At 51.6% G+C, this 17218-nt stretch overlaps 6 protein-coding genes across 6 annotated transcripts; 3 read left to right on the top strand and 3 right to left on the bottom strand.

Annotated features, from left to right (window-relative positions):
• Nucleotides 1-74: 74 nt before the first annotated feature.
• Nucleotides 75-5994, bottom strand: BO80DRAFT_468484 (putative sister chromatid cohesion protein Mis4). Its single transcript, XM_025722938.1, has 5 exons — nucleotides 5678-5994; nucleotides 5425-5614; nucleotides 5235-5371; nucleotides 3178-5182; nucleotides 75-3128 (listed from the first exon to the last, which is right to left on the bottom strand). The coding sequence occupies exons 1-5, from the start codon at nucleotides 5838-5840 to the stop codon at nucleotides 308-310; spliced, it is 5316 nt and encodes a 1771-aa protein (XP_025570886.1). The 5' UTR covers nucleotides 5841-5994; the 3' UTR covers nucleotides 75-307.
• A 232-nt stretch (nucleotides 5995-6226) lies between these two features.
• BO80DRAFT_458868 (DNA-directed RNA polymerase I core subunit RPA12) lies at nucleotides 6227-6721 on the top strand (the record flags this gene model as incomplete). Its single annotated transcript, XM_025722309.1, has 3 exons — nucleotides 6227-6341; nucleotides 6416-6647; nucleotides 6703-6721. 3 exons carry the CDS (start codon nucleotides 6227-6229, stop codon nucleotides 6719-6721), a joined length of 366 nt encoding a protein of 121 aa, XP_025570885.1.
• A 3-nt stretch (nucleotides 6722-6724) lies between these two features.
• On the bottom strand, nucleotides 6725-8233 carry BO80DRAFT_505343 (deoxyhypusine monooxygenase). Its single transcript, XM_025724481.1, has 2 exons — nucleotides 7437-8233; nucleotides 6725-7347 (listed from the first exon to the last, which is right to left on the bottom strand). Exons 1-2 carry the CDS (start codon nucleotides 7913-7915, stop codon nucleotides 6822-6824), a joined length of 1005 nt encoding a protein of 334 aa, XP_025570884.1. The 5' UTR covers nucleotides 7916-8233; the 3' UTR covers nucleotides 6725-6821.
• A 411-nt stretch (nucleotides 8234-8644) lies between these two features.
• BO80DRAFT_416520 (ETC complex I subunit) lies at nucleotides 8645-9904 on the bottom strand. The gene is made up of 3 exons (XM_025718189.1): nucleotides 9660-9904; nucleotides 9497-9607; nucleotides 8645-9440 (listed from the first exon to the last, which is right to left on the bottom strand). Exons 1-3 carry the CDS (start codon nucleotides 9896-9898, stop codon nucleotides 9131-9133), a joined length of 660 nt encoding a protein of 219 aa, XP_025570883.1. The 5' UTR covers nucleotides 9899-9904; the 3' UTR covers nucleotides 8645-9130.
• A 306-nt stretch (nucleotides 9905-10210) lies between these two features.
• Nucleotides 10211-11075, top strand: BO80DRAFT_428977 (F1F0 ATP synthase subunit f). Its single transcript, XM_025720366.1, has 5 exons — nucleotides 10211-10270; nucleotides 10332-10346; nucleotides 10478-10628; nucleotides 10690-10755; nucleotides 10811-11075. Exons 1-5 carry the CDS (start codon nucleotides 10223-10225, stop codon nucleotides 10834-10836), a joined length of 306 nt encoding a protein of 101 aa, XP_025570882.1. The 5' UTR covers nucleotides 10211-10222; the 3' UTR covers nucleotides 10837-11075.
• A 2660-nt stretch (nucleotides 11076-13735) lies between these two features.
• On the top strand, nucleotides 13736-17006 carry BO80DRAFT_391521 (putative C2H2 zinc finger domain protein). Its single transcript, XM_025717184.1, has 3 exons — nucleotides 13736-14123; nucleotides 14180-16304; nucleotides 16358-17006. The coding sequence occupies exons 1-3, from the start codon at nucleotides 13998-14000 to the stop codon at nucleotides 16834-16836; spliced, it is 2730 nt and encodes a 909-aa protein (XP_025570881.1). The 5' UTR covers nucleotides 13736-13997; the 3' UTR covers nucleotides 16837-17006.
• Nucleotides 17007-17218: the final 212 nt, after the last annotated feature.

Raw genomic sequence — 17218 nt, 5'->3', positions numbered from 1 at the left:
GGCCCGGCTTGGCGTCTTATACATAGTAACACGATGTACGGAGTAGTACTGTGTAGATGGAAATCCGATGGTTTATGGTATGGCTACACAAAGAATAGGTCGTCTCGTAAACATAGGAAACAAGTGCCAAACCGGCACGCCGCCCGCCACCGTGTAAGCAATAAGTCGCCAATGGCTCACGGTTCAAAGCAAGCCGTGCATCCCGAACGCCAGTCCCCATCCCATAAATGCATCCTCTCCAGTAGATTATGGACAGCCAAAATACAAGGGTCATGGTGTCAACCCGATCAACGGCTTCGACACCTCTCTAGTTCCAGTCCGATTCATCCCCAGGCTCCGCACTGGCGCGTTTCTTCCCAGCCCCGCTCTTGCGGCCGCGAGGGCGCTTCACGGGACTCTGCCCGGACATGGAGTTTTTTCGCTTCCCAGGCCTGGGCCCACCGGCCGTCGCCCAGGCAGCCCCCGGATCTTCCATGTCGGTGGCCGCATCCAAATTGTCTCCCTCCGCGTCTTCATCTCCCCCCACCTTGAATTCATCGTCGATGGCAAGCAAAGTCGCAAACTCGCGGCACTTGTCAATCATGCTCTGCTCGCTACTCAACGCGTTCATGTTTCGAGTGATGGCATCCCAGAACTTGTCACCCGTCACTCCATGCACCTTCGTGGCGGACTTGTTGAGCTCCTTGGCCGCAGCTTTGGCCTCCTTAACGCGAGCATGTCCGGTGACGCCATAGAGGCGGCGGAGATACGTCCGGGCTTCCCAGAGCATCGAAAGCGATGCGGCGGCGGTAGCCAGGAGCCGCAAGGTGGCTGGGTTATACTGCTGGAGGGGCGCCATAGTTCCTTGACCCTCCAACGGAGGAGCGGGCATCATCTCCCCGACAGTGGGTTCCATCTTCGCAGAAAAATTTTCGGTTTCGATCGAGTGGGCTACAACAGTTCCAGTTGCAGCAACAATACGCTCCATGCAGCTGATAGTCGGCACGAGTTCGGCAAGCTGGTTATAATCCAGGAAGGCTAGGTTCTGGGCCACAAACCGCGCCAGTAACAGATGTTCCGGCGGGTCGCCAGTGCCGTCAAGCTTCTTCAGTTCAAAGTCAACTTTCGAGCACAGATTGGAGAGAAACTTTCTCTGATAGCGACTGTTGCTGATTTTAATGATATCGAACAGCGGCGCAAGCTTGGCGACATATGGGCGGCTTGATGCCCCACTGGGGTCCCCGACCACGTCGCGCTGGTAGTAGAAGGCTTCCTGAACAGCACGCATGTATTCTCTTTCGAACATCGATTCGTACTGCTGATGAAGCATCTTATGAGTATCAAACGCAATCTTGGAAATTGCCGGAACGGTCGACGTTTCCAAGGAGACCAAAACACCGGCACACTCTTTGGGGTGGACCAATCCCTGACGGTTGATGCTGGCAATCAGCTCAATCGCAGTCAGCGCGTACGAATCTTGCCGCGATTGTGCAACACGGAGCATGTTCCGTAGAAAGTGCTGGGCGATCAACGCAGCAGCTCCATCATTATCACTGGCCTTCAGAGATCCTCCTAGCCTCGTCGAGTTTTCCTGTTCGGCGATTTCAGCAGACGACATCACTGTCTTCTCTGCCTTGCCTTCATGCATTGCGAAGAAATCGGAGAATGACCTCAACACGATGTTTTGGAGGCTTGGATTATCTTCCTTGAACACCATAGACAGAACCTGTCTTGGGGTCTCGCGACTGAACTGGCCTGGCCAGGACTGGCAAATGGAGCCCAGACTCTCCAAAGACATGACCCTCAGCTCAAGCGGTTGTTTCGGAAGAGTGAAGGGTATAATAGCATCAACCATCAAGCCAGCCACCGATCCGCCGCTCCATGACGGAAAGGCATTCTTGAAATGTGGCTCGTACTTTTCAAGATCGCAGTGTCTTCCAACACAACCTGCAATTCGGATATAGCTTTTGGCTCGTGCTAAGACTGCCGCATTTGCTGGATCCGAAAGGTCGATGTTCTTATAGTGCTGGATCGGCTTCAAGACGGAGATTGTTAACTTCACTAGCCTGTCAGTATTGTGCAGGACTCCGTTGATGGTCCAGAGACAGGCCATCACTTCATTCAACTCCGAGCGAGCAAGCTTAGCCACGCTCTTGAATAGGTCGTTCTGAACTTCCCGCAACAGAGTGTTGTGAGCAGACGACAGAAAGGGTAAGACACATCGATAGATGACAACCACAGAGCGGAAGAGGAAGAGATCCTCGGCTGTGGCCAAATGTCCGATGTAAGGGTGCAGAGTCTCCAGCTGGTCAGGTCGAAACAGCTTCGCATTGGCTTTTGCAAAGACTGTGATGGTTTGCAGCAATGCCTGCTGGAATTCCTTCCCTGACTCGTTGCCTTCGACCAGTTTCTCAAACATTGTGGAAACCATCGCCCTGCATACTTTAAAGTTCAAGGCCGCAGTCTTCGAGGTCTCCGAAAAGACCTTCTTGAGACAACTATTCAAGGTCTCGAGCGCGGTTTCGCTCCGCTGAACGAGGCTGACGATTAGGGTCACCCGCTCTTCAAGACCAACCTTGAGTTTAGGGCCATCTTGAACAGAGTCGATGAGTCCATGAAAGGGGGTCAGCCATATCTCCTCAAACGTCTGTCGCGCTAAGGTGGCCACACTATCTTCCAAATCACCTGTTCGTTGGAGAAAGCTATCCATGATTGCCAGCTTCAACTCAAGACGCGAGGTGTTAAGGTAAATATCCTTCAGAAGCCCGATGCAGCGCCTCCGCACACCGGCAGTTGGATCGGCGGCGCACGTCAGAATGCTCCGACAGCCGTCCTCTTCCAACTTCGGCTTCAAAGCAATGCATTTGGCGATCAAGGACAATGCAGAATCGCGAACCATTGGGGATGCGTCGGTAGCACACCGGAGGATTACCCGCATAACGGATGCATCTCTATCGAGAAGACTCGGATCCTTCTCTAACATGTAGATTACACTCTTCAAGCTACGACTCCGGACTTTGGCCTGGTCACTGGCAATCGAGTTTAGCAAAACTTTGAGAATCGTGTCAAAAGCTTTACAGAATCCCGAGTTCAAGACGGTCAGGATATAAGCAAACTTCCCGTGTGCGGTGGGCACGGTGTTGAAGTGCCTCGAAATCAATCAGCATTGTGTTGAGACCTCTTCATAAGAGCACTTACCTGTGTGTCTCGAGCCACATCGGATCGGAGAATAGCTTCCCGAAGAGTGCAACCAGATCTTCAGTCGCGTCATCGTATATGACTTCATCCCTGTCTTCCGAGTTATAATAAACGGAACAGAAGGTCTTGGACCACTGTGTAAGATAAAAGCCGCGAGCACTAGCAAGCTGCCAATTGTCTACACTGCGGTCCTGAATAAAGTATTCGAGGGTCATTCGATAAGGGCCTTCAGCAACAACAAGGTCCTGAGGATGTAAAGCCCGATTCGAGTACTCCTCGAACAGCTGTCTTAAGGAATCGGTTAGATCACTACCAGACTCTTCCATGGCAGGAAGCAAATGCTGAGCAGTCACAATGAGATCAGAGATGGCAGAGCCCATCCATCCTAAAAGTTCAAGAGCCATGCTCTTTGAAGTAGCAGAACTCTTGTCATGTTCAGCGATACCAACCATGTGAGAGGCCATGATGCGAAGAAGCAATTCTGCAGCCGGCCAGTCCGTGGATCCCAGGACGCTGATCAAGTCTTCGGTGAAGAGGTCAAAGATATTTCGATAGGGCTGGTCGCCAGTCTTGGTGGATGTCATCGCCCGTTGGACGATGAATTTGACGATGTATTGAGCACTGCGCGCTGCGTTATCGTATAAGCGGTTGACCTTTGTTGCAAGCTGCTCCATAGAGATATTTGACTGATCATCGTCTACCCCCTGGCCATCAGCAAGCACTTCATCATCGTCCTCGTCTTCGGCCGAACCAGGCGGCTTACGCCTCATCCGGGACGACCTCGAATTCGGGACGTCTAAAGCAGTGGTTTGCACCAATTGCATCACCAATGCAGTCAAGAGTTGAATATTCTTGCCGTCAGCAAGTTTGTACTGCCTGGCGCTCTGCCGAGTGGAGGGAAGCCTCTCCAGCGAGACCAAGATTTCATCCAGAATGTATGGCCGCTGAGCAGGATACTTGGAAAAGACCTTGGCCAGTACATCCATAGCTCCGCGTCGAACGGACTCATATTTCTGGTAACCCACCGTAGAATCCTTCTCCGTGTGAGCATTCTCGACGAATATCAGTTTAGCTGCGAAGTACTCGGCCGCTGTGACTGTGCCTTCAGAGACATCAATGCGCGAGAGGAAATCCGCAAAAAGAGCAAGTACTCGTTTGCTTTGTTGGATCAAGGAACCAAGAACTCGTTTCTGAGCTGAGAAAAATTCAAAGTGTTTTGCATCCTTGCCGCCAGGACGTGCCTGGACAGCAGGGATGATACAGTGATCAAAGGTTTGGTTAAACACATTGGGAATAGCTTCAATCAAATCCTCCGGACAGAGATCTCGCTCCGTCTGAGAGCCAGACATCGTTTGCAGTAGGGTAGCAATGGCCAGAAGAGCATTGTGTATGTCATCCAGCTTTCTCAGCCAATCTTGAGCTTCCGATTCATTCGAAGGGTCGTCAATTCTCAAATCGGGTGCCTGCGCAGCAATTATTGGCTTTTCGCAGAGCTTCTGGATCCTATTCAGATAATCCGACGGAATGTCCTGGAGTCGGTTGTAACCAACAACTTTTTTGATGGCTTTCTGAAGCTGGCTATGGGTGTCGGACGAAAGGATGAGACCGTTAACATCGAGAGCGTGAGCCGTGGTGAATACTGCATTTGCCCGTTCAGTGACCACATCAGACGATGCACTGGGATCGAGTTGGTCCTCAGATTCGAAGATCTCATGAAGCAGGTCTTGCAATTTGACCAGCGCAGCATCGGCCTCCTCTTTTTGATCCTTCAGCCGGATTGTCATAGGATTCTCATCCCCATCGGCATTAAGCTTTCTTCGCTTCGACATGCCGTGCTCATCTGCATGAGGTGGCAGGGGCTTTACCGGAATTACGACCGACAGTTGACTTGTCGGGTGGCCCGGCCGGATGGAGGACGTAGGAGTAGGTCTGTGAGCGACAGAAGTCTGCTTTTCATTCCAGGAGGCAGGTTTCTGGGGAGGTTCCATGTCATCTGGGGTAGGATCTTTCATTTATCAGTCAATTTGTAAGTAACATGTGAGGCGACGAAGCCCTACATCGAAATGCTATGTCCGTAGCATCCAACATCATCTTCGCAAATGAGCCAAGCGTAGTGCTGCTGGCGACATGGTCGTGGGCGGCACTCGAAAGCGATTGCTGTGGATTAACCGCTCTAATTGGCAACTTGAATTTACTGCGAAAATTGATGAGCATATGATATATAAGTGAAGCGCTGATGAGGCTCACAATTCAGTCAACTGGTCACCATCCAACAACTGCTGCAAGTATTCCCGAGACGTCTCTAAACGATTGGATTCATCTCGTCCAGACTGAATTTCACCATTCAGGTTACTCAACGCCGTACGGCCGGACTGCAGGATGTGATTGATGGAAGTCGTATTGGGGGGTCGGCCGACGTCCGGGCGTAGGATGCAATCTAAGGAGAGACAGTTGCATCAGTTAAGGTTCACCTCGTTCGCAAAGGTTATCTCGGCCTTACCTATACCGAAGACGGGCGAGCTGGACATGGGCGAGTACTGCAAAGCTTCTTCAACGGCCAACGGGCGATTCCAGCGCGGAGGCTGCCCACTTGGAGCATGGCCTTGCGCTTGAGGATGGCCATTGATGACGACCTGGACGGCCGGATGCCAGTTTTGGGCCATGGCAGCAGCCGGAGGGTTCCCTACTGGGAGGCTAACGATGGGAGGAAGAGAGATCTAGTACTGTAACATAGGTATAGACATGCTCCCCTCAGAGACATGGCTAGCAAGCAAGAGAATGAAAGACCATCCCCGACCAACGCCTATTGATCCAGCGATCTCCATGGCAGACCAATGCAATAATTAATGCCAGGCACGGTTCTCGTGCCGCTGCCGCGCCTCACCGCCCGGCACTAATGTAGCGCTGTGCTCGGCCAATCGGGCCCGTGCACAGCCAATCTTTCCGGCGCCATCCAAGAACAGGAAAAAAAAGTGAGGGTTCTGGATCACGATTCTTTTCAATTGTCCTGACAACCCTATTTTCTTGCTACAACCACACCCTCATCAAGATGTCTGCGATCGGAACTCTCGTCTTCTGCACCGACTGTGGCTCCCTGTTGGATGGCTCCATTGGAGATCCTACCAAGATCCTCGTTTGCGATGTCTGTGGAGCCAGGAACAAAGGTAGGTTGACTGTTGAAGCTCATATTTAACTCAGATAGTCGTTACTGACCTCTCACTCTTTTCTTGCCATTTAGACACCGTTCCTCAAACCATTATCTCCGAGTCCAAACCCAGCGCATTCCCGTCATCCCTCCGAGCGAAAAGATCTGCCGTCCAGACCTTGACAGCCCAAGACAGAAGAACCGAAGCCCTCACCCAACATACTTGCATCAAGTGTGGCAGAAAGGAGATGTACTACACTACCGTGCAATTGCGCAGTGCCGACGAAGGTAGCACAGTGTTTTACACCTGTGTCTGTGGTCACAAGTATGCATGCCCGTTCATTCTTTCTCCCCGATTCTTCGTACTAACCCTCCTACAGGGAATCAACGAACAACTAAGCGCAAGACCTGGAGTCTAATTTTTGTTCTCAATTGTACATCTATGAGTCATGAAAGCAACTATTTACCGGCATTGTAGACCTTTTGTTCGCATAATTCATCAAGCAGACACGGCAGCAGCGGCCCCAGAGCCCGGCACCAACGCATACTCCATCTCTCCGTTCTTCTCAAACTCTGCCATATCAAGAGCCACAATGATGCTGTCCCGGACGACCTGTTCGGGGTCGTTGATGAACTTCTTCAGGGTATCTTCAACACCCTCAACGTCACCCAAGCTACCGAGGGCTTCGGCAGCCTCGTGGCGCACCATACCAGCCTCCTCCTGGTTGCTCAGGCATTCCGTCAGACTAGGGACAGATGCAGGGTGGCACAACTGGCCGAAAACGAATGCGACCTCGTGGCGGAACAGCGCAGAGGGGTCCTTGAGACCCTTGGCGAGGGCGTTCACGGCCTCAACGGCGGTGGGCAAATCAGGGGGGGATGCGAGGTCGCGCAGGGCAAACATGGCACGGTATCTTTGGAAGAGAGGAAGCTTGGTGTCCAGCAAGGTCTTCTCCAACTCCGGGATGGAGGGTTCTGCGGCTGCCAGGGGAAGAGGTGGGGCAGGGTCGATGGAAGTGAAGTCACTATAACATTAGAAAGAGCCCAGTTAGCAATCCAATCCAAACCGAACACCTTTGCGACAAGTAAATCCACCACACCATGTGCAACATACCTAGGCTTCAACTTCTCCGCCTTCCTCTCCTCCGAGTTCTCCCACACAATGCGATCGACGGCAATATCACACGTCTCCCTAATAACATCCGGCTCCTTCTCATCATCCTTCAAAGCCCTCAGAATCTCCAGACTATCCTCATATCCCAAGGCCCCCAGCGCCTCAGCAGCCTCATGCCGACACATGACATCCTCCTCGGTATCCTTCAGAACCTGCTGAAGAAACGCGACCGAGTCCGGGTTCCTCGTCTGCCCCAGACAATAAGCAAGCTCATGCTTCAACAGCGCGGACTTGGAGGAGAACGCCGCCGCGATGGCCTGAATAGCGGGCAGAGTATCCTCCGAAGGCGGCTGCAAGCACGCCACGTACTTCAAGGAAAAGAGGGCCCGGAAGCGGCGCGCGAGGGGCTCGGACTCGTTCACGAGAACCTTGCGCAGGGTAGCGACAGTTCCCTCCTCGTTGTTGTTGATGTCCGACATGTTTTTTATTATTGATTAAGGAGTGTTCTAGTTAAATTTCACGAAGACTGGCGGAAAACGAGGGGTAGGGAAGATGGGTATTGGGCTTGGAAGATAGGTAAATTTTCGATCTTATCACTCACCAGATAATAAATTTTAGGTGGGGGGGCGGGGTACCGCCGCCGTGGCTGGACGGCCTTTGCTTGGGAATCAGTGCCTGTCCCAGTGCCACCACCATCCGGATGTGTGCTTGCCGGATGGTTGCAGGGTCGGAAGTGGTATTCTGTTTTCCTCATTTTTCCTCAGGGGAGATGTAGCAGCATCTCTTGACTAGGATCAATGGTGTGTTCATGAAAATACTTTGTCGCATTGCTTCCTTGAGGCCAACGTACATATATGTCCTCACGACTTTTCGCCAGACCGCTGAAGCCTAAATCTCTCACGAACGGGCAGGAGACTAGATCCACTACGCTGCATGCTTAAGGTTTCATCTGTTACCCGGTGAATTTCCGCGGTGTGCGGCACTCTCAAAAACTAACATCATTCTTCCAAGGACCAGTTGTGTCCTCTAGGCCATGGTGGTGAACATAACATATAGTAAAGCCACACAATCCAAGTGATAGTAAGGCAATGTCGAAATAGACAATTTGGCTTTAAATTTTGAAGACATGTCTCTCAGCCTAGAATCAACGGATTCATGCAAATGATTTCGAATATCAATCCACCGTATTGGATCGGTTCAATATAACGGGATAGCATTCCATATGCACTAATCCAGAACCTCATATCTGATCGACATAATCAATCCATATTAGAGCTTATTATAGGTTCCTCGCTATCATGGTTGGCCAATTACCAAGCCTACCGAACAACGAACCGCGAAGCAGATGCCTTAGGCGAGGAACAAGAGCTCCTTGTCCTGATAGGCGGTCTGACATGAAATACGTTGCAGATCGACCTGACCATTGGATTGACTCAATGGACCTGCAATTACTCACGGGAGATCAAGCAGGATATCATCCCTTTGGAAATCACAAGATACACTTCGGCATCCCAAAGCTCGTTTGATATACCACACACTTCCTATGTGTTAGTTTGGTTAGAAGCTCATTAAGAAATTTCAACGCCATGAGCTGGCAGTAAGAATGAAACATGTAGAAATAATTTATCACCTAGCACAACCCAGAACCTGAATAAAGACCTGCACTTATGTACATGATACACCGAAACCCCCAATCATTTAGTCTTGATGTGCTTGATCTTCTTCGGTTCGTGAACGAAGTTGTTAGCGTAGGCCTTGGGAACGAAGCGGCGCTCATTAGGCTCCTGCACGAAGTATTCGTATCCCTGCTTCTGAGCAAACAGGATAGCATCCTCCTTGGTCTTGAAGTTCAAGTGGGTGCCCTGCATGCAATCAGCCGAGGATTGCCAGCCCATCAGGGGGTTCTCCCAGCGATGTCCCCTCTGCAGAATATCCCAATCCATTCTCCAGTGGTGGGCACGCCAGGTTCCAGACTGCGTGGCGGGCTTCGCTTGGCGGTAGATCCTAAACGATACGATCAGCGCGCTGATAGGGATGTATATCTCAAGGGGGTGCCATACCGGACCGTACGGGCCTGGAGATCGGTGGGTGCACCGGACAGGACAGCGGCGGCAACAGTAGCACCGGGCTCACTGCCATCCATGACGCGCTTGGGCACAGGGGAGAATTGCCTGAGTGGTTGTCAGTGAGCCATTCCAATGCGGTCTGGTGGAAGGTTCGTACGAGGTGGCGTGATCAATGGTGGCATCGTAATCGGGCTGATGGCGAGCCATGGCCTCGGAAGGGCTCTCCTTCCGGATCATGGTGCTCTCCTGGTGAGGAGTGGTCGGGGCATCAGAAGTGCTGGATGTGCGGGAAGGGTCGCCTCGACCGGTCTCAGTGGACACAAAACGCGCATTGACAGGTGCGACGAACCTGCCGGCACGGACACAGGCGAATCTTCCTGCTCTGACAAGCGACATGATGGCGATGTGTGCTTGGTGGAGTGGAGAGAGCAAGATGCTGCGGTAGAGTAATTGCAGGTTGAGGTATGCGGCGAGAGCCGGCGTTCGACAAATCCGAATTCGGTTTAGCGCGCTGTGGATGAGGCTCCCTGCGTTGAACCGCTCTTCCGACAACCCGCTTTCTCGTTGGCACTTCTTCCTTCTCTCCGTCATTATCCATTGTCCTAGTCACCTGCTAGCGTCAAGGTATGTTGGTTATTCCCCAGTTGAGGCCCTTTAGTCTCTATCTCTTCTATCATTGATCTGGCAATTTCTAACTCGGGGCCGCACAGATCTTCCAAGATGAGCTACATCGCCCGCCGCGGTCTCTCGACCTTGATCCCTCCCAAGGTGAGAAATAGCCGAAAAGAAACACGAAAGATGTCTTTGCCGGATGCTAATTGATGACTAGATCGCTTCCCCCAACGTGAGACTCCCTACCCCCTTCTGCCTCGGCACTTCTTTGACGTTACCGCCCGGAGCAATCTCTTTCGTGTTGCAACTCGGAGCTCAACAAACGCGCTCCAAACTTGATGAACATAACTAACTGTTGAAAAGGCGATCGGTGCTGCCAAGGATGCTGCCCGCATGGACCGCGTCGTGAACTTCTACGCCAGACTCCCCCGTGGCGCTGCCCCTGAAGTCAAGCCCACTGGTATCATCGGCCGTTACCAGGCTCGCTACTTCGGAAAGAACCCCTCTGCTGCTCGTAAGCACTCATTCACATATGCCACTTGATGCTGAACCGTGCTGATGATTTATTTCGATAGCCCTCGCCCACGCTATCGGCACCATCCTGATCCTGGGTTACAGCATGGAGTACTACTTCCACCTCCGTACGTTGTCCACATCCCTCTGGTGTATTGGGCAACTCAGCTTACCACATTGCAGGTCACCACAAGAACCACCCCCACTAAGCGATTCGCTTCGTGGATCTTGGGCGCGGGAGAACCTGTGTATATACCACACACTCTACAATGAAGACGATGTAGAAGAATCAAACTTGTACCACCTCACTACCGTGCCCTTCCTCGAAACCCAGGTCGTTTCCTTATCTATCTAGATCCTGCTTATCGAGTATGTCTCTCATGTTTCAGGATTATTGCATATGTAGTCCTACAATGCCACGAGTAGTCTGTGGCTGTGCATAGCACGGACGGGTATAATCGGAAGTAATTCGACATATCCCGTAACATGCAGCATATCTTTCCAGTGATCTGGCTGTGGTTGGCACGGGGGACTCTAAGATTGGCCTGGTAACGAACCCAGGCGCAGGGTCGGGTATCTCGCCCACCAGATAACGCCTCGCATATCTGTGTTTGGCCTGAGGATAAGGATCTGTCCCTTTGTAAGTGGCACAATGCAAGCAGGCTAGGAAATGTAAGAAAATCTCCCTGGGAAAGCGCTGCGAAAGGAACAGGATCCTGGTAGGGCTGTCGAATCAAGCTCAACAGAACAATAGGTTTGAACTGGGCTGACGGAAAGATCAAGGGCCTAGATCTTCACCCAGGGAGAGACTAGGGGACAGGGAGATCGAAGATGACCGGCCGCGGGGACGGTGAAGGTGTCGAGTATTCTTCTTTTTTTTTTTGCTTTTTTCTGGGTTTGCGTCAATTTCGGCTGGCTTTGCAAAAGCAGAACGGGAACGTTATGGAGTCCATTGCCTGCATAAGCGATCGAGCATCTGCTCTGGGTCATGCAAACCCGTCTTTCATACTGGATAGAGTTTAATGCCACCACTTACGGAGTAGTGTGCATGGGATTCTGGTCCAGGCACGGACTTGCACCCGAATATCGCAGGTTCCTGGTATGTGTCGCCAATTGGGTTGAAGATTGGTAGATTACGTGAGACATTATTGACAGGGATATGGGTACCCAAGGCAGGCAGACGAGTGTTGGGCCCCGAAGCGTTGGGGATCATGGTCAAGTGCTCGGGGATAGGACCATGAATCTAGACGTTTCATCCATGTTGTGGCTGAGGTTTGTTGATCTCCGAGTCATAGGGAGGGGGGGCTGGACTCGGCGGAAGATATGAGCTGCAGCGTGATGGGAAATGGCACGTTTGAGCTTCGACTCGACAAGTGACTGACGTGCGGTGGCGAATATTTTCCGTGCATATGAAATGAGCCGGTCATTTGACGATAATGTCATTGATTGTGAATAATGCTGAAACCCGGGTTATCGCACACGTTGATGGGAGCCAAACTTCTAGTGAGGTCGCTACCCGCACAGGAAATTAATCCGGATCCCTGACCTGGAATGCTGCAATGAGGAGCGAGCGAGGTGGTCTTCGTACAGCCACCATGGGAGACCAGGGCATTACATTGATGTCATCTCTCGTGTAGATATCGTTGCAGCGCATAGAGGTTGATTAACGGGAGGGTGGCGAATATCCCTTACTCCGCAGACAACGTTGCTATGTCTGAGTGTCCAGAGCATCAGCTTGGCAGCTTGAATGAACCCCGAGCGGAGATCTTGGGCAAGTTGACAATCTCTCCTCAGTCACTGGCGCCGGTGACTTGAGGACCGCGTGCCGGTTATCGGCGGGGCAGGGGAAGAGGCTCTTGCCAGTCGGAATGTGACTACGGGGCTGTGCTGCCTGAACATCCAGTAGAGGTCCAGAACACGATGAGGCAGCAGCTCGCAGGATTCGCGCAGTCTGGACCGAATGCACCATTGAACTGAGGATAATTTCGTACATCCATCCTCCTGATACTGTCGTTCCGATTTTCCGGTTTAGGCACCATCAAAGGCCCGAAAAAAAGAAAGAAGAAAACCCGCAGCAACGTTTCTCAAGGCAGAGCGGGGTAGATACTGGTACTGGAAGTAAGTGCGAGTGAATGGCATGCCTGCCTGCCCTTGGATGCGGATGTGTCGCAGTCATTGTCGGTGGTGATGGGTGTATCTCCGTCTGGGGGACGGGACTGATCGGGGATCTGGCTGCCCGTTAGCTTCTTCCTTGATCCCACTCCAGATACACCATCATTTGGCAAGTGATCGTCACCGGTTGTTCTCTCGGACCTGCTGGTGCTCTGGAAACCGGCGTACTCCGAACCCTTGAGACGCAGGAGGCTTCAAATGATGGTCTGAAGGCTTACCTTGCCGCCTCACTTTTGGGCTCAGATATACTAACTAGTCTGTAGTCGAGGATGATGAGTGACATGGCAGGTCTAGATGCCGGTGAGGTGAAATTGCAAGTGCTATCCTTCGAGCTAGGCGGAAAAGAGTTCCCATCAGCAGATTGTACTATGTAGTACTCCCAGACGTAGAAGCATGAATCTAGACCATCTCTGTCTGGGCCCCAGGTACCACCTTGGGAAGCTCGGTCCGTAGCGGCGATCTGGTTAGCTGTACGGAGTAGCTGCTGCTAGTACTGCTGTTGCTGCTGACTACAACTCCAGAGCAAATGATCGTTCAGGATGTGTCTACACAGCACAGTCGGTTGAAGTTGCAAGCGAAAGGGTTACCGGAACCCACAGACTGGAAAAAAAGCATATCTCGTTTCCGATGGGTTTATTCCTCTAGTACTGCATTTTCACCATAAATCAGTGGGCACCGGGGCTTCATCCACTTGTCGACTGCTGTCCGTTAATGACGTCCGTGTTGGCAGAGAGCCCGGGGTTTTTGACAAGGCTCTGAGATACGCTTGCACTGCCGGTCAGATTACAGCGCACCCATCTCAAAGTACTAAATAATACGGGTATGACTGACCTTGCCCTGTTACCGGGGATTCATACCGTTGGCGGATGGCTGGTACTATAAGAAGCGAGCACCTCCCCTGACCATGCTCTCTCTCCCTCTTGATACTTGATCTCACTCGAGTCTCACATTCAAGGGTACTATATATATTAGTTCCAGGTCTCTTCTTCCAAAGCTATTTGACACCCTTTCTTTGCTGCACCTGCTTTCTTTCTTGTTTGTCTGTGTCTGTCAGCTGTATAGGGGCTCTATCTCCACCTCGTCTTCGGCTTCCATTCCTTCCCATCCAACCCATCCAATTGTCCTTGTTCCTTTTGTCTTCCTAGACGACTAATAGCTATCTCATCCCACATTGTCACTTCATATCTCGGTTTCGCCGATGGAAGATGGCCCAAGCAACAACGGGACATATTCGTCCTTTCAAGGTGATTTGTTGGCCTACCCATATCGACCACACCAGGGTCCTTACCTGATGCCTGTTGGGCTTCACGATGCTGCTTCATCGGTGAGTCACTTAGTAAGAGGTTTTGGGTCCATATCACCCACTAAGTAGAGGCGAAGCAGTACAATGGATTCTCGATTCCCTCGCCAGTGTCGACCTCACGAAGCATTAGTCCCTTTGAGGGTAACCTACAAGATATAGGCTTCCTTGCAAGAGACAACGGGAGCAATCTTGCAAATATATCTGGTGATGGAGTCAATGGCATACAGGCACCGTCCCTGCATATGAGCTCGGATCCACTCACACTTCTGGTCCCCCCTGTTCCCCCTGTTCCCTCTGTTCTCCCTGTTCCCCAAACTCAGGGTGACAATCATGTGAAAAATCTGAGTGCTGCTCTGGCGCAAGTCACAACCGCGCTTGAAGCTGGCGCTTCAGAGCAGGGAATAACACGTCTTTATGAGATAAAAGATCTGCTCAGAGTCAACTACGAAAGACACATCGCCATGATCCAGCACCAAATCGACACTGCTGAGCACTTGCCTCACTCACCTGACTCGCATGACAACATGTCCAACAACAGAGTCAGGTATGTCTGCTACCTCTGTCCTCCGGAGAATCGCAAGACATTCCAGGCTCGAGGCACTTTCAGGCGACACGTCTCCTACACACACCATCGCCAAGTGATATACAAGTGCCTTGGCAATAATTGCTTTTTTGCATCAGCAAGGCGGGACAAGGTTTACTGCCACATGAGAAACCATCACAACTATTTATTGCGAGTGACTCGGGAGCAATCACATCTGATGGAGATCAGAGTGGCTCCACCCCATGTATGTGGGCTGTGCTCGAAGCCCGTAAACTGCTGGGAGGAGTACTTCAAGTGTATTTCCGAGCATTGCCGCATTGGAAATAGTTCGACGAGCACTAGTGCAAGCCACAGTAGGCGGGGGAGTGATGATCGTGGTCCTGGAGGTGGCGGTAGTGGGCATGGCCACAATGGATACCAGTTCTTCGGAAATGGTTCCGGAGCGAGTGGTTTGCAGCCGTCCTTCCCCTATGGAACTGGCAACAGCGGAGGCTCTTCACCGAATGCTGGCCAGAATTATGGCTTTTATGGTACCAGTTTCTCCAATTGCGTGGACGCCATTGGCCAAGTCGATAATGAGACAATCTCAAGCGAATCCAGTGGCGTAACAGAAGCCGCCTCACATACAGAATCAACTCCTTCTAGCCCAAGCGACATGTCCCGTGAGACGGCCGGCGAAGTACTATCGAGCCTCACAAGCCAGCACAGGTCCCTCGTGCGAGGAGACCGTCCAGCGAGCCTTGCGAGACGTGACTCGGGACAGCGTGGCGACGAATTCCCGTTATCTAACTCGTACGAACCTGCTTCAAGACGTATCTCAGACGATACCCGTCGCTGCATATTGCGGTCTAGCAGCAACCCTTTAGACACCACCCCCAAGCAGGATCCCCGTTCTGTGGCTAATAAGTCTTTCAAAAGACAGTGCCATGGCTGTGGACACCTTTTGGACGACTGCACCAAGTGTCAACTTATGAAGGGAACCGTTCTCAAGTGCCATCTGTGTGCAGACATGGTCTGCAAGACACACGACTTTCGAGAGGTCGAACAATCGAAAAACTGCAAGCAATCCATCGATGGCAACGAGCTGTCTAGATTGGAGCGTCCAGTCTCAGATGATACTCGGTTCCTATCGTCATCCGATCAAGCAGGAGGTCCGGCTGACCTTTCAAGTGATATCGCTTATGCTATCCTTGAGGAACAGCTTCACCCGAGTGCGCTGGCCTTTTCAGGTTATGAAAGTCGTGAAGCCAGCATTTCAATGGCACACACGAAGAAGACCTCGAGTACCGGCAGCCTAGGTTCTATTTGCCCGGGTTCTCATGCTCCCTCTGCAAGCCACATGGGCCATGATGCAGTGGCACAAACTGTGGCAGCGAAGCTACACACTTCAGCCTCTGAAGGGCTTGATTACTTACTAGGTGAAAAGACACGGCTAGAAGCACAAGAACTTGCGCATGATTGTGACCATGGTGACTTACATGGAACTAGGAAACTGGCTCAGACATACAACCTGCGGTCTCTTATGAAGCTGCAACATGAGTTGTACAGCGTCCTTCCTTTCTGTGTTTTGACTATGGTGGAAGACTTCCTCAATCATATGCACACTTGCTGGTTACTATATGAGGCAGTTCTTTTCCACTCAATGTCACCTTCCTGTCGTGCGTGCTTGCCCTAACCTCTCTGATGCATGACTGCTAAACATTGACAGTAGAATGCGGCCAAGAGGGCGTTTGGACTGACACAACCGAGTCAGCTGGCGATCGCCGATACCTATGCTATCCATCGGGGAAACTGCGCCACAGCTCTCCAGCTAGACGCATTCCGCGCAAAAGGCATGCCCAGTTGCGAGCGAAACTGCATGTGATTGTCGAGCTCATCGTGCTCCGTGCTGCTGCCATGAGGAAGAAGTCTAGGATGAGCCTATTGACAGATACTCCGGGTCCAGAGCAGCTAGAGTCCCACGACATCAACGCAGAGGCTCAAGTAACCAATCCCGACTCCCAGGGTCCCCGATATCTCCAAGTGATGTTCACTCGCGGCACTGAGGTGGTAGGGGACGTTCTGTCTAACTTGATAACGGGTGTCATATACGCAACAGAAGAAGAGCTGGATATTGTGAAGCCCGTTCCGGTATATATGTCGATGCTTTTTACCGAAAGATCGATGTGGGCTGTGGGAGAAGTTGAATGAATGACTGCTGACTTAGTATATAACGGCCATTGTTTCACTGTTTCGTTCACTGCTGTGGTTTTTCTGACTTGTTTTTCGATTTCCGCCTTCGTTATGACCTGCTATGAGTTTTGCGATTCCCATGTACATGAATATGATATGTTCATGAATTGACTTGAACATGATAGACGAATGTAAGCTCAATGAGAATGATTACTCGTGTTCGAGTCCGCCGCCCCGGGGATAGGAGTTAAGGGCGACCCTCCGTCCGAGATGACATAACCGACGGTATCGATAAGCGGTGCCAGCAACGAAGCTGCGAGGCCATCTCGGAGCAGACCTGCCGGCCAATTGAGACGCAGCCCGGCACCTCGCCTACCTTTTATCTTTCCGTTACTATTGG

The sequence above is a fragment of the Aspergillus ibericus genome (assembly GCF_003184845.1).
Source record: "Aspergillus ibericus CBS 121593 unplaced genomic scaffold BO80scaffold_55, whole genome shotgun sequence".
Lineage (NCBI taxonomy): Eukaryota > Fungi > Ascomycota > Eurotiomycetes > Eurotiales > Aspergillaceae > Aspergillus > Aspergillus ibericus.
The sequence above is the reverse complement of the archived record's forward strand: the minus strand, read 5'-3'. Positions and strand labels throughout refer to the sequence as shown.

Excerpts from the sequence above, each read along its gene's own strand:
- BO80DRAFT_468484 (XM_025722938.1), bottom strand. The coding sequence starts at position 5,840 with ATGGCCCAAAACTGGCATCCGGCCGTCCAGGTCGTCATCAATGGCCAT. Across the intron at positions 5,615-5,677 it reads CTCGCCCGTCTTCGGTATAG|ATTGCATCCTACGCCCGGAC; the intron begins GTAAGGCCGAGA and ends GTCTCTCCTTAG. Across the intron at positions 3,129-3,177 it reads ATGTGGCTCGAGACACACAG|GCACTTCAACACCGTGCCCA; the intron begins GTAAGTGCTCTT and ends ATTGATTTCGAG.
- BO80DRAFT_505343 (XM_025724481.1), bottom strand. The coding sequence starts at position 7,915 with ATGTCGGACATCAACAACAACGAGGAGGGAACTGTCGCTACCCTGCGC. Across the intron at positions 7,348-7,436 it reads GCGGAGAAGTTGAAGCCTAG|TGACTTCACTTCCATCGACC; the intron begins GTATGTTGCACA and ends CTAATGTTATAG.
- BO80DRAFT_428977 (XM_025720366.1), top strand. The coding sequence starts at position 10,223 with ATGAGCTACATCGCCCGCCGCGGTCTCTCGACCTTGATCCCTCCCAAG. Across the intron at positions 10,629-10,689 it reads AAAGAACCCCTCTGCTGCTC|CCCTCGCCCACGCTATCGGC; the intron begins GTAAGCACTCAT and ends TTATTTCGATAG. Across the intron at positions 10,756-10,810 it reads GGAGTACTACTTCCACCTCC|GTCACCACAAGAACCACCCC; the intron begins GTACGTTGTCCA and ends ACCACATTGCAG.
- BO80DRAFT_416520 (XM_025718189.1), bottom strand. The coding sequence starts at position 9,898 with ATGTCGCTTGTCAGAGCAGGAAGATTCGCCTGTGTCCGTGCCGGCAGG. Across the intron at positions 9,608-9,659 it reads ACCATTGATCACGCCACCTC|GCAATTCTCCCCTGTGCCCA; the intron begins GTACGAACCTTC and ends ACAACCACTCAG. Across the intron at positions 9,441-9,496 it reads CTCCAGGCCCGTACGGTCCG|GATCTACCGCCAAGCGAAGC; the intron begins GTATGGCACCCC and ends CGTATCGTTTAG.
- BO80DRAFT_391521 (XM_025717184.1), top strand. The coding sequence starts at position 13,998 with ATGGAAGATGGCCCAAGCAACAACGGGACATATTCGTCCTTTCAAGGT. Across the intron at positions 14,124-14,179 it reads TTCACGATGCTGCTTCATCG|CAGTACAATGGATTCTCGAT; the intron begins GTGAGTCACTTA and ends GTAGAGGCGAAG. Across the intron at positions 16,305-16,357 it reads CTCAATGTCACCTTCCTGTC|AATGCGGCCAAGAGGGCGTT; the intron begins GTGCGTGCTTGC and ends CATTGACAGTAG.